This window comes from Bufo bufo, chromosome 3 (genome assembly GCF_905171765.1).
Source record: "Bufo bufo chromosome 3, aBufBuf1.1, whole genome shotgun sequence".
Classification (NCBI taxonomy): domain Eukaryota; kingdom Metazoa; phylum Chordata; class Amphibia; order Anura; family Bufonidae; genus Bufo; species Bufo bufo.
In genome coordinates, this window is record NC_053391.1 from 457,075,060 (window position 1) to 457,089,712 (window position 14,653).

The 14,653-nt window shown below is 46.5% G+C and overlaps 2 protein-coding genes across 4 annotated transcripts in view; one reads left to right on the forward strand and one right to left on the reverse strand.

The window, feature by feature from the left end:
- Nucleotides 1–2,267, reverse strand: part of GTPBP6 (GTP binding protein 6 (putative)) — a 35,950-nt gene extending 33,683 nt beyond the window's left edge. For all 3 annotated transcript variants that reach the window (XM_040425162.1, XM_040425161.1, XM_040425163.1), the window contains exon 1: nt 1,812–2,267. In XM_040425162.1, the coding sequence (XP_040281096.1) occupies nt 1,812–2,163 (352 nt within the window). In that variant the 5' untranslated portion in view covers nt 2,164–2,267. The remainder of the gene's footprint in view (nt 1–1,811) is intronic.
- MRPL43 (mitochondrial ribosomal protein L43) lies at nt 2,252–14,273 on the forward strand. Its single transcript, XM_040425164.1, has 3 exons — nt 2,252–2,480; nt 10,198–10,304; nt 13,898–14,273. Exons 1-3 carry the CDS (start codon nt 2,350–2,352, stop codon nt 14,125–14,127), a joined length of 468 nt encoding a protein of 155 aa, XP_040281098.1. The 5' UTR covers nt 2,252–2,349; the 3' UTR covers nt 14,128–14,273.
- Nucleotides 14,274–14,653: the final 380 nt, after the last annotated feature.

The window sequence follows — 14,653 nt, forward strand, 5'->3', positions numbered from 1 at the left end:
AGAAGTCCCAGCAGTAGGACCTCCACTGATGCAACTTATTCTCTATCTTAACAACCAGAATACCCCTTTAAGGCCTCATGCACACAACCATATTATGCATCTATGTGCTTTCCGCATTTTTTGCAGATTGCACGCAGACCCATTTATTTATATGGGTCCACAAAAACAAAAATGAACCGTACACGGATGTCATCCGTTCTGCAAAAGGATAAAACATGGACCCAATGAAGTGAATGGTTCAGCAAAATAAAATAAAAAAATGAAAGCAAAACAGGCATACTAAAAGGAATGACAGAATGGAATGCCCATAGACTTTGACAGGGGAAGAGAATGCCCACATAGACTATTATGAAGCCAAACGGGAATGCCCATAGAGTATAATGGGAAGCAAAGTATCAGATTATTTATAGGCAAATCTGAAAAAAATATCAACTTATCCTTTACCACAGATCTTCCCCGTGTATAGTAACATCTTTTACAATTTAAATAACTTTGGATTTTTCCTGTTTTCTATGGAATGACAGGTGAATAGCACAATGGAATGCCCGTAGAGTATAATGGGAAGAAAGATGGGCCGTGGAGATGAGAACCATATGACACATCAAATAAATCATTAGCAGGCATACTCTCCAAGCACAGTAGCATTGATCTAAATTAAGATTAGGTCGGATTATCATTATTTTCTATGGAACGACAAGTGTGAATGACACAATGGAATGCCCATAGACTATAATGGGAAGTAAAATATGATTTTATTCGTAGGTTAATCTGTGGTTTTTAGCAATATTATGCCCATAGAATATAATGGGAAGTAAAACGTGACTTGGTGTCTGAACCATTCAACATATCAAATAAATCTTTAGCAGACATGGGCTGTTTCACACGAGCGAGTCCATTGCGGGAATCATGCTCCGCTCTGGACTTGCAGGAGCGCACGGCATTATCATGATTTATAATGCTATGTGTCTCTGCATGGCCTTTTTTCCACAGAATCATAGTGACATAAAGCTGTCAGTATGATCCTGTAGAAATAAGGTCAAGCAGAGGCACATAGCATTATAAATCCTGATAACGCCGTGCGCTCCTGTAAGTCCAGAGCGGAGGATCACACTCACACATGGAGCGTGATTCCCGCAATGGACTCGCTCGTGTGAAACAGCCCATACTCTTCAAATTCAGTGGGATTATTTAAAATTGAGATTAAGTGGGATTATCATTGGTTTCTATGAAATAACAAGCGGTATGACACAATGGAGTGCCCATAGACTATAATGGGAAGGAAAATATGAGCTCATTTGCAGGTAAATCTGTGTTATGTAGGACATTACCCTTTACCGCAAGTGTTCCCTGGGTAGAGTAGCACATTATAAATTTAAAACTATGTGCTACTCTACCCAGGGAACACTTGCGGTAAAGGTTAATGTCCTACATAACACAGATTTACCTGCAAATGAGCTCATAGTTTACTTCCTATTATAGTCTATGGGCATTCCATTGTGTCATTCCTCTTGTCATTTCATAGAAACCAATAATAATCCCAATTTACCTGCAAATGAGCTCATATTTTACTTCCCATTATAGTCTATAGGCATTCCATTGTGTCATTCACCCTCGTCATTCTGCAGAAAACTTAATTCCACTTAATCTGAACATTAAATAATCCCACTGAACTTGGAGAGCAAGCCTGCTAAATAATTATCAGATATGTCAAATGCTTTTGTCTCTAATTCAAATATGACATTTCCATTATTCTCTATGGGCGTTCCTTTTAGTGTGCCCCGGAGCGCAATGTGCACAGGAGCAGGCATTACCGGTGGTGCAGTGCTGCTTCTTTGCGCCCCACTTTACTTCAGGGTGCACTATGAGAATCTTTTGAGTCCCTTGAAGGGGCGTGGCACAAGAGGATAAGAGATCCTCGACGTCATCGTCATCCTCTCCGTAGTCCATGTCCTCGTCATTGGAGGTCCAGCCTCCGCTCTCGCCTCCATGCCAGCCCCCCGGTCTCTTGGCACCGCAGAGAGGTGTGCTACTCCACAGGGACCGCGGGCGTACACGGCGGAGCTCGCTGAGGGCAAGCAGGGGGCGTCTGCGAGGCTGGGGCCAGAGGGCGACATTGCGGCAATGACACCGGACCAGCGCGCTCAGCGCCCGCGGAAGCAGCATGGCTGTGGTGTGTCGGGTCACATGACCCCAGGGAAACGTCAACTTAGCAGGCTGTGGGCGTGTCTGACAGTAAACCCCTCCCCTTCCCCTGCAGGCCGGTCACGTGACAGTGACGTCACGTCTCTTCTCCTAGTGCAGCATGCAGCGGGTCACCCCTGACGGGCTGGAGGTTAGAGGGTGTTGAGGATGACAGCCAGGGGGTCTCCCAGCCGCTTCCTGCAGAGCGTGCTGCAAAATGGCGTGGGGAGATACGTGTGCCAGCTCAAGAGGCTCACCCTGATCTTCAGTAAGGACGCGCAGCCCTCCCGGGGAGCCAGGTACACGCACCTCACTGATAGGATCACCACTTGCTGCCATTGACTGGAAACGTTTCTGTTGACATTCATTGAAAACCAGTCCTGATCATGTGCCCTTTTGCCCTGACAGAATTTGCCCGTAGGCTGTGGGCATATGAATGTCATCAAGGAGCAACCTGACTCCAGCCCCTATTCTATGAGCCAGAATGAAGACATTTGTCATTAGTGTACGCCAGTCTAAACTTTTGGCGCATACCACACTTGCAAAAAAAGTGTGACTTTTTGCTGGCCTTGCGCCCCGCTTGCCATTTTTCAAAAAAAGTGAATGGTGTGGGGCAAGGAGTGGTTGGCCCAGGTATTATCATTCACAGCAGGCGTAGATGAAATGTACACCAGCCCAGGGCCGGATTAAGAGCATCATGGGCCTGGTGCTGAGGATTTTGCTGGGCCTTTTTATGGAACTGCACTCAGTGTCTTAATTACATATATATTTTATCGATACCATTAAAGTATTTTGTTCCTGCAACTACCCCTTCATTTGGCGTCTATCTTGGCAACATGGAGGGGGACCACGGGAGGGGGACCCTGAGGGTGGGGGCACCCTCAGGGCACTATAGTGTCAGGAAAACCGCTTTGTTTTCCTGACACTATAGTGATCATTTAACATGACTACGAAGATTACTGTTTTCTAGCTGCTGTGGACTGTGGACAACAGCAGCTAGAAACAGTAATTTTCATAGAGCTGTGTTATGATTTATGGACACAGCACTCAGCACGCTTAGCCAGTCAGATAGAAGGCTGGCTAAGCATGCTGAGAGCTGTGTCTAAATAACATAACACATTAAAGGGATTCTGTCACCAGGTTTGACCCCTGTCAGCTAAAAATATGCTGATGTTCAGGGCGTCTGCACGATTCCTAATGTGGGCTTATAAATGTCATCTGTGGGCTTATTTAGCTAAAAAACAGCTTTTACTAACCTGTCAGTCAAACAAATAAGGTGCCCAAGGGGATGTTAATGGATGCAAGGTGCCGGCCGCACCCGCCGCCGTTCGTGCCCAGCGCCGCCTTTCCGGACTTCTGCGCCGCCTCCTAATCCTCTGTGCCGCCTCTCGCTCTCCCTCCCTCCCCCCTCTTCCTGCTGTAAGATCTCGCGCATACAGGGGTTGAGCGAAGTGCCGGCGCATGTGCACTTCGCTGTAAGAAGCCAAATGGAGAAGTCTGCACGGGCGCATCAGGCAGAGCCCTGTGCGCAAGCGCGAGATCTTACAGCAGAAGGAGGGGGGAGGGAGGGAGGGAGAGCGAGAGGCGGCACAGAGGATTAGGAGGCGGTGCAGAAGTCCAGAAAGGCGGCGCTGGGCACGAACGGCGGTGGGTGCGGCGGGCATCTTGCACCCATTAACATCCCCTTGGGCACCTTATTTGTTTGACTGACAGGTTAGTAAAAGCTGTTTTTTAGCTAAATAAGCCCACAGATGACATTTATAAGCCCACATTAGGAATTGTGAAGACGCCCTGAACATCAGCATATTTTTAGCTGACAGGGGTCAAACCTGGTGACAGAATCCCTTTAAAGAAATTACTGTTTCTAGCTGCTGTGGACTGTGGACTGTGGACTAGCAGCTAGAAACAGTAATTTCTTTATGTGTTATGTTATAGAGACTGAGCTCTCAGCATGCTTAGCCAGTCAGTAATTTTCATAGTGCTGTTATGATTTATGGACACCGCTCTCAGCATGCTTAGCCAGCCTTCTATCTGGCTGTGCTTCTTGAGAGTCACAGTCCACAGGCTCAGAAACAGCCTGTGGACTGTGACTCTCAAGAAGCACAGCCAGATAGAAGGCTGGCTAAGCATGCTGAGAGCTGTGTCCATAAATCCTAACAGCACTATGATTGCCCTCCCTTCCAACTGGATGAGTTTATCTGATACCTGCCCTGCTCCAGAAGCTCCTGCTGTCTCACGGGCTGGTGTGGCTGAGCGCTGTGGGCCATGTGCTGGTCGAAACTGCTGAGTAGGTTGTACACAGCGCAGCGTGCAGGAGGGATAACCGCGGGCGCACTGAGGTCATATCCGGCGGGCCGGCATTACAGGAACTGCACCAGCTGCTCTGACGTCCTGCCGCCGGATATCCTGTGACGTATATCCGGCGGCAGGACGTCAGAGCAGCTGGTGCTGTTCCTGTAATGCCGCGGCCCGCCGGATATGACCTCAGTAGTGATAGGAAGTTCGGATCTTTCAGATGAATCGGTTCATTTGAATCAGCTCATTCAAATGAACCGATTCATGAATCGGATCTTCGGTTCACTTGCTGAGTCACTGACTGCTGAGCTGACTCGCAAGTGAACCGAAGACTCTAGGTGCCGGTGCGCATGCGCAGATGCTATCCATTCGATTCACTTGCTGCTGCTGACTCAGTCGGCTCTTCAGCTCTCTAATGAGTGAGTCCGGATCAGGAAGAGTGATTGATTATAGTGATAGTGAAGGGAAGCTGAGGCTGACGCCGGACAGGAGGACTCAGGACAGGAGTCAGGAGCGGTCACTGCGGTGTGCATTGTTGTCTGCTGTGCATTGTTACCCACAGTGACAACAGTCTGACACTGACAGTAGTACAACGGACCAAGTGAAGTGAAATGTGAATGCACAGGGAAAACTATGTGCTGAACTGATAACAGTATTACAGTAACACAGTCACTGGCTGATAATAAAATAGTCCCCACAGTCCCCACTTAACGGAATCCATAAAGGAGATGTGAACCCACCCTTAGTTATATAGCTACTGAATGAGATGCCTTTAACATTTATATCTCCTGAGAAGCCAATTTGATCCTAAAGGGTTAATTCAACCTGTAATCTAAACTCTGTGTCATCTGTCACTTCTCTTATCTCTCTGCTCCTGTCAAAGGCGTACATACAAATCACTGGGCCCCATAGCAAGAATCTAAATTGGGCCCCCATTCCCATTTTATAGCCCCTCCCACTACCCATTCCAGGCCTCTCTCTTTGTTCCATGAACTATGTTCGCTGCTGTTTTATAATTTATGCCATCAGGGCCGGATTGGGATTACAAAACAGGCCTGGCACACAAACGAGGTATAATAGATGCAGATGTATATTATATACAGCAGTGTACAGTTATGTGAGGTACGCGGTATAATAGATACAGTGTGTACAGATGTATAGTGTATACAGCAGTGTACTGATATGTGAGGAACGTGGTATAATATATGCAGTGTGTTCAGGTATATAGTATATACAGCAGTGTACTGATATATGAGGTATAAATTACAGCTCGTACCTCACATATCAATCCAATACTGTATATACAATATACCTGTACACACCATCTATTATACCTCGTACCTAACATATCAGTACACTGCTGTATATACAATATATCTATACACACTGCATATATTATACCTTGTACCTCACATATCAGTACACTGCAATATATATTATATATCTGTACATATTGCATCTATAATACTGTTTAATATATGGAGTGTGTGTGTGTATGTGTGTGTGTGTATATACATATAGATGTGAGGCATACAAGGTATAATACTGTAGATGCAGTGTTTATAGAAATATGTGGTCAGTTATGCATTATAGTCACTGTGTGTGTGAAGTACATGAGGTAGTGGTCACTGTACCTGTCTGAAGTATTATACATGAGTGAGCATGGAGTAAAAACAGGGCATCGAGGGGGGGGGGGGTAAATGATGAGAAGTGGAGGACCTCCTCTTACCATTCCACTCCAGTCTGTATGGATCAATGCAGAGCTGATTGTGAACTTCTAATACTTGCTGTTAGGGGTTGAAGGACCTGTGATGATGTCATCAAAGGTCCTGGCAGATGTACCTTTCAAACCTAGGAACTACAGCATTTTTGGTGCTGTTCCTTTGCTAGATTCTGCAGGACCTGTGATGTTGAAGATGATGTCATCACAGGTCCTGGCAGATGCACTGTTCTAACCTGGGAACTACACTTTACACTGTGCAATTCCCTTACAGGACCTGTGAAGTGCTTGCCTCGCCTCAGCTCTGATTGGTTGGTGGGCGGGGAGGGGAGGGGCTGGCAGAAGCAGCTTCCACTCTAGGATCATATTACTCTCCTCCCGAGTCCCGCCCTCAGGCTCCCTGCTGCCAGCGTGAGGTGAGCGTCTCTGCATTGTCTGTGTGCTATGTGACGCTGCGCTGTGTACAACAGAGGACTTTTAACCCTCCGACGGCCTTTTGGCTGGCAGATGGGCCTATTTTATGGTAGGGGCCTGGAGCTGCAGCTCCATCAGCCCCTACGTTAATCCGGCCCTGCACCAGCCCCCCCGTGGGCGTAGACCACACAGCAGACAGAACACGCTCATTCTAGTCAGTGGGTCCATGAAAACCGCAGAGGAGGTCTTCTATGTGGGGTTTGTTTTTTAATGCTCTATTGCATTGAAAATTGATACAGAGTTTGCAAAAAAAAATGAAAAAAGTTTGGATTGTTTGCAGATGTAAAAAAAAAACTGGATAAACCACATTGGGCAAAAAACGCGGAAATGCATCCTGCAATTAGACCTTTGTGGATGTTTGCGTCTGTAAAGAGGTCACTGACGTATCAATAAGCCCTTAGATGTAAAAAATGTAAATGTGGACGTAGCCTTAAAATGGGTATTGCAGGGTCTTGATAGTGGTGACTAGAGATGAGTAAAGTTTTGAAGAAAATTTGATTCGGCTTCGCCAGACTTTGACATTCGATTCGTAATGCGTTACTTTATCACAAATCGCTTTCCATTGTATGGGAATGGTGATCGTGCCGCCCCGGTTTATTTTACCCCTCAGATGCTGCGTTCAACACTCATTGTGGCATCTGTGACTTACATTCAGCCTTTCAGGGGTTAAAAAAATACTACTACTCACCTCATCCACTTGCTCACGGAGAGGTTGTCCGTTCCCGTCTTGATTGAAGAAAACCTACCAAAGGACCTGCAGCGAGCGTGAAGATCACGTGGTGAGGTCATCAGGCTCGCTGCAGGTCCTTTGGCGGGTTCTCTTCAGTCAAGATGGGAGCGGATGTGGCCTCTCCGTGAGCAAGTGGATGAGTTTTTATTTATTTTTATTTTTTTCAACCACCATTTTAGGAAAATTGATTCGTTACCACAAAGTGCGTGGAACTGCTGCTTTGTGACAAATCACATTTTTCCTGAAACTCAGATTGGAGTCCACTTCGGATACTTCGATACGCTCAACGCTATTGATGACCTATCCTCAGAGCAGAGGGGGTCTGACTCTCCACCTGACCAGCCGCGGCCTGTTCAGTCATTGTGTAGCGGCAGTGTCGGGTAATTACAAATGTTCATCCCATTCACTTGAATGGGAGAGGAAGCTGTACGGATGAACATGTGTGTCCGCCGGATCTCCCGTGCCGACCGCTCTCCTCTGAACTGAACGTAACACAGGAAATGACTATCGGATTGTGTCTTTGTGTATTATGAGTACAGTACAATAGATCCATGATCAGGTATAAACTGACTGCATCATAAAACACTATGACGTGCTGCGTTTAGGGAGCGCAGTCAGCCTGGGAGATCCAGCAAACAGGCAATCATGTTCATGATGGTCAATAGTGTCGCAATGTGACATGCTGCGACTGGTACAACAGTCGCAAAAATATCCATCCGAGTGTTGCCTATCACATTGTGACACTGTTCACCATCGTTGTACAAAAAGTCCTGCTACTTTTCTGCGACAAATGTCGCTGTGCAGCTGTACCCTTCTTTGTCATGCAACTTATGTGGCCATGTAGCCGGACCCTTAGGCCAGACACACATGAGCGAGTTGAATGCGATGAACTCGCAGCTTGTGTCCGTGAGAGGTCCCGTTCTGACTTCCGCTGCTCTGACAAGGTCTCCCAGCTTTATACTGATTTATAATGCTGCGTAACCCTGGAATCTATTGTATTACACTAACAGTATTATGTCAGTGTAAGGCCGCATGCACACAACCGTTGTGTGTTTTGCTGTCCGCAAACCATGGATCTGCAAAACACAGATGACGTCCTTGTACGTTCCGCAATTTGCGAAACGGCACGGACAGCCATTAATATAACTGGCTATTCTTGTCCGCTAAACGCGGACAAGAATAGGACAGGTTGTATTTTATTTTTTTGCGGACCACGGAACGGAGCCACGGATGCGGACAGCACTCGGAGTGCTGTCCGCATCTTTTGCGGCCCCATTGAAGTGAATAGGTCCGCATCTGAGCCACCAAAATGGCAACTCAGATGCAGACCAAAACAACGGCCGTGTGCATGAGGCCTAAATCAGTAGATTTCAGGCCCCTTGCAGACGAGCGTGAGTGGATTAGATCCGGATGCGTTCAGTGAAAAATGCACAATTTCACAAACAAGTTCATTCAGTTTTGTATGCGATCTTGTTCAGTTGTTCAGTTTTTATCGCAGCCAGAAGGTATACAAACAACACCTCTTAGGGCTCATTCAGGCGGCCGTATGCTGTCCGCAAAAAAAAACCAGATTGCATTCTGTCCTTTTTTTTTTTTTTACTGATCCATAGACTATAATAGGGCCACGTCCTGATTTTCACTGGCAAGTATAGGACATGTTTAATTTTTTTGCTGAGCCGTGCAATGGAAGAAAAGGGTCCCATAGAACTGAATGGGACAACATCTAATCCGCAAAAGAATGGATCCGCATTTTTGCGGACAGCATACGGCCGTCTGAACGAGCCCTTAGCAACCATCCATGAAAAACACATGGCATCCACACTTGCTTGCGAATGCGATGCAATTTTCACGCAGCCCCATTCACTTCTACGGGGCCTGCGTTGCGTGAAAAACGCAAAATATAGAACATGCTGCGATATTCACGCAACGCACAAGTGATGTGTGAAAAACAACGCTCATGTACACAGACCCATTGAAATGAATGGGTCCGGATTCAGTGCGGGTGCAATGCATTCACATCACTCATTGCACCCGTGCGGAATACTCGCTTGTGTGAAAGGGGCCTAAGGGTTACACCGCATTATAAGTCAGTATAAGGGCTCATGCACACAAACGTATTTTCTTTCCCTGTCCGTTCCTTTTTTTATTTATTTTGCGGACCGTATACGGAACCATTCATTTCAATGGGTCTTCAAAAAATGGAAGTTACTACTTGTGCATAACGGACAAGGATAGGACTGTTCTATTAGGGGCCAGCTGTTACGTTCCACAAAATACGGAATGTACATGGACGTCATGGTCGAGTGCATGAGCCCTAATGCTGTGCGATCTTGTCAGAGGAGCGGAGATCAGAACAGGACCACACGCTGCGAGTCTCTCGCATTCAGCTCGCTGGTGTGCCTCTGATGGCATGCAGGTAAACACTGACGAAAACACAGCGCTCGCATAAACATTGCGGCCCCTACAAACACTTGGTCAACACGGGTGGTGGGTCTCAGACCTCCACCAATCTGGTATTGTGAAACCAGACAGCCAGGGCTGTGGCGTCCATAAACCGAAATTCTGACTCCAACTCTTACTCCTACGTTTTATCACATAAATGATATAACCCGTAATCTAGCAGTAACAACCTTACTTTAGTAAAATGTTACCCTCAGTGGCTTTCCTTATTCCATGACTCCATAGCCCTGCAGACAACCGCTTTAGGTGTATTATGTGCGTATTGTCTACAGATGGGCTTTTTGGAACCTTCCTCTGGGATTGACTGTGACCTAACTGTCCATTCATTTCTTTTCAGGGAGTACATTGAAGAGAAGGCAGTTGACTTTGCCAAGCAGAATCCTGGGATTGTTGTGTACATCAGTCCCAAGCCGTGCAGAGTCCCCAAACTGGTGGCGGAGTATTGTAAGTACCTGTACTCTGCATTCAGATCACTGGAGCATGGAGGAGTACCTCTGCCTCCATTGTCGTATGGTATCTAGAGAGAACCAGCAAGTCCTAAATGGACATATTAATGGCCTTGTATTTCATGCCAGCTTTAGCTTCGACTCGACTTGCATGTCTTCTGTGGCTACTTTCCTGATGGCTGCCGCCACATGCTGAAAAGGTGCAGCGTTCCGCATGCATCATGGTGAAATCTTGACACTGACACTGTATTTGATGCTTGTGACTCCTAAGCTGACCCTTGATGTTTTACAGAGACCCTCAAAACTGTGCTTGCCTATGCTGGATACAGTAAGCATGAGAGGACATTCACATGACCGTAGGGATTTTGCGGTCTGCAAAACGCAGATCCCAAAAATACTGATGACATCTGTGTGACGTCCATGTTGTATCTGTGTTTTTTTTTTTTTTTTTTGCAGACCCATTAACTTCAATGGGTCCATGGTTCGCATTTTTGGCCAAGAATAGGACACGTTCTATCTTTTTCAGAACTGACAAGCGAATATGGAAAGCACATGGAAGACATCCATTTGCTTTCCACATCCGTACGTCCGTTCCACAAAAGATAGAACCTTTTCTTGTTGGGGTTTGGTTGCAGATTCAGACTACGGACCCATTTAAGTTTATGGGTCCTCAAAAAATGGATGCAACACGGACGTTATCAGTATTTTACGGATCTGTGTTTTGCGGACAGCAGACTCGGTCGTGTGAATGCCCTGTGATTAAGCCATCAGGGCAAACTGCAGTAGGCTTTAATTCAGAGGATTCTTTCCTGTGAAAAAAGTGGTCAGAGGACGACGTCTTCTGGTGAGCTCCTAGATGCTGTATATCGGACACCCTAGTGATGGCTGAGGAAATGGGATTGTATTGGATCAGCCAAAAGAGGGGAACTTATCCCTGATTAAAGTTTATAACAAATCAATGTGAATACCCTAAAATTAGGGTATATTTCATCGATTTAATTAAATGTTTCTGTGCGTCGTTAAAAGATATTGACAGTATTCCCCATAACAGTGACCTCTACAGTACCCCGCCCCCTTAACAGTGAACTCCACAGCCCCTCACCCCTTAACACTAACCTCCTCTCAGTGCCCCGCCACTTTAAAATGGGACCTCCACAGCAGCCCATCCCCTTAACTTTGACCTTCACAGCAGCCCACCCCTTTAACTGAGTTTCACAGCACCCTACTCCCTTGACAGTGACCTCCACAGTAGCCCGCTGCCTTAACAAGGACCTCCACAGCAAATGCCCCTTTAATAGTGACCCCTGCCCCCTTAACAGTGACCTCGACAGCAGGGCTTGACAAATTTCTTTGGAATCTAGGAGCCAGCTAAAAAAGTTAGGAGCCAGGCGGAGCCGTGTCATAAAGCCCCCAGTAGGTGCCCCCATAGTGCTTCCCCCCCACTTCTCCATAGAGCCCCCCCAATAATGCTGTATACCATGTTACATATACCGCCGCTCTGTCCCCGGACCCTATTGACTATAATGGGGACAGGGGTGGAGCTCCGGCGCAGCATGGCAGTTCGCGGTGAGAGGCCGTCGGACTAAAAAGTTGGACATGCAGTACTTTTACCATGCACTGCCGTGCTGCGCCAGAGCTCTGCCCCCATTATAGTCAATGGGGTCAGAGCTGCGGTCCGGCGAAACAGCGGAAGGACGGATCCGACAGGGTGAACCGCCTGCCAGATCCATCCTGCCGCAAGTGTGAAAGTAGCCTTAGTTCTATAGCTACTGAATGAGACAGGAGAAGGGATGCCTTTAACATATAGATCTCCTTGAGAAGCCAATTTGATCCTAAAGGGTTAATTCACACTGTAATCTAAACTGTGTCCTGTAACTTTTATCTCTGCTCCTGTCCCTTAATCTGATCACTGCTGCAAAAGCATCAGCAGACAGCCTCAGTGTAACCTGTTCTAAGAGTCTGACTGACTTCTTTTTAACTCAAAGAATCGAATGAGTCACTAACTAATCGGATCTTTAGATTCTTTTAACCTGTGACTCATTCGATTCTTTCTTACTTAGACTCCCTGTACTTGTGTGAGTGACTCGGACTCAGAGCTGCTAGTGCTTGCCTTGCCTGAGCTCTGATTGGTTGGTGGGAGGGGAGGGGCTGGCAGAAGCAGCTTCCACTCTAGGATCAGATTACACTCCTCCCGAGCCCCTCCCCTCCCTGCTGCCAGCGTCTCGCTCTCTGTGTGCTGTGCCTCACTGACTGAGGAGCTGTTTCAAACGGTGCTGCCTCCGGACAGAACGGCAGCTCCTCACCCATCGCCCGGGCACCTTTGAAAACGGGCTGACAAATACCCAAGCGCCAGGACTAAATTCCTGGTCGCCATGGCGACCTGGCGCCTGGGATTTGTCGAGCCCTGTCGACAGTGTCCGCCCCTTTAACAGTGACCTCCACAGCGCCCTGCCTCTTTAATGCTAGGGCTACACGACGACATGTGTCGCGCAACATTTTGTCTCAACAATTTCTATAATGATAGGCTATGGTGTCGCAATGCGACATGTGACATACTGCAATGCGAAAGTTGCAAAAAATCCATCCAACACCATAGACTATCATTATGAAAATTGTCGCCCGACATTGGTGCGACATCAATGTCACGCGACACATGTAGAAGTGTAGTTGTGCCCTATGTTTTGTGCGATTTATTGTTGTCGTGTAGCCCTAGCCTAAGGCCCCTTGCAGACGAGCGTGTCCGGATTAGGTCCGAATGCGTTCAGTGAAAAATGCGTGATTTCGCAGGCAAAGTCATTCAGTTTTGCCTGCAATCTCGTTCAGTTTTTATCGCACGGGTGCAATGCGATTTTAATGCGTTTTGCACGTGCGTGATATACTGAATGTATACAAACAACATCTCTGAGCAAGCATACGTGAAAAACGCATCACATCCATACTTGCCTGCGGATGCGATTTTTCACGCAGCTCCATTCATTTCTACGGGGCCAGCGTTGCGCGAAAATCACAGAATATAGAACATGCTGCGATTTTCACGCAACGCAAGAGTGATGCGTGAAAACCAACGCACATGTACACAGCCCCATTGAAATGAATGGGTGCGGGTGCAATGCCTTTGCATCACCCATTGCACCCGCGCGGAATACTCGCTCGTGTGAAAGGGGCCTAAAGCTGACCTACAGAAGTGAAGAAAAATGGCTGGGTTGTTATGGAAGCCTGGAGTAAAACTGTGTATGTGGAGACTAAGGGCCTGCAAGCTTCTATTGGCTGATAAGGGACATGTGACCGTGTGTATGGCAGTTGGGATATGAAGAGAAACACTTGCAGGCTTGTATTGGCTAATGCAGATCATTTTTGGGGAATATCTCAGGAACGGTACATCCTAGAGAGCTCAGACCCCACAAGATTTCTTTCCAGGTAACAAGTGATGGGTATACCAAGTTTCGTGGAAATCGATGGTTGCGTTTTTGAGTGATCGCGGAACATACATACACACATATATATGTCCTTCTTTATATTTTGCTGCTAGGTGAGAATAAGGTGCCACACAAAATGAATACATTTCACTGCATTTTTGTCTTTTGTCTCCAGTGAATGGAAGCATCAGAGAAGAAGCCATTAACAGCAAGACTGCTGAGGAAATAGCACAACTCATACAGAAAATGGCCAGCCAATCTGGTCTGGATATCATCCGGATACGCAAACCCTGCCACACAGACAACCCGAGCATTCAGGGACAGTGGCACCCTTTTACCAACATGCCAACCTCTATCAGTCTTCAGTCTTTTGGTGCCGCCAGCCAACAGACGGACTCTCCATGACAGGCTGATTGTCAGAATAGCAGATGACTTGTGGAAGGTGGCCTGGAACCTCATGCCAGAATACGAGGAGGATTCATTTACTTCACATCAGTGAACTGCCTTGTATTGGGCCTGGAATATGTTTGAATTAAATTGCTTTTCATAAATGTTTCTATGTTTTTTTTTTTTCAATATTAATTTTCTAATCCTAAATGTATTAAAAAAAAAAATTAATGTAAAAGGAAACTATCCATTAGTATGTAGAGGGCTAGGTATCTCTTATAACTGTGCGCACAACGGTATGTCCATACCAATACCAAATGGTAGTGGGCACTGCCTGTGTATATCTAAGGAGTGCTCATCAATATACAAAAGCCACCTATTAAATGCACAAAGAAAAAGCATGCGCAGATAAAGCACACGAAAAGCATGTGAAAGTATAAAATCTTGTGCACAAAAAGTAGCAAAAGAGTTAAAAGCAATTAAAATAGCGCAAAAAATCAGAAGAGTAACTGATTGTGACCTTAAATAAGGCCTCGGATCTCTA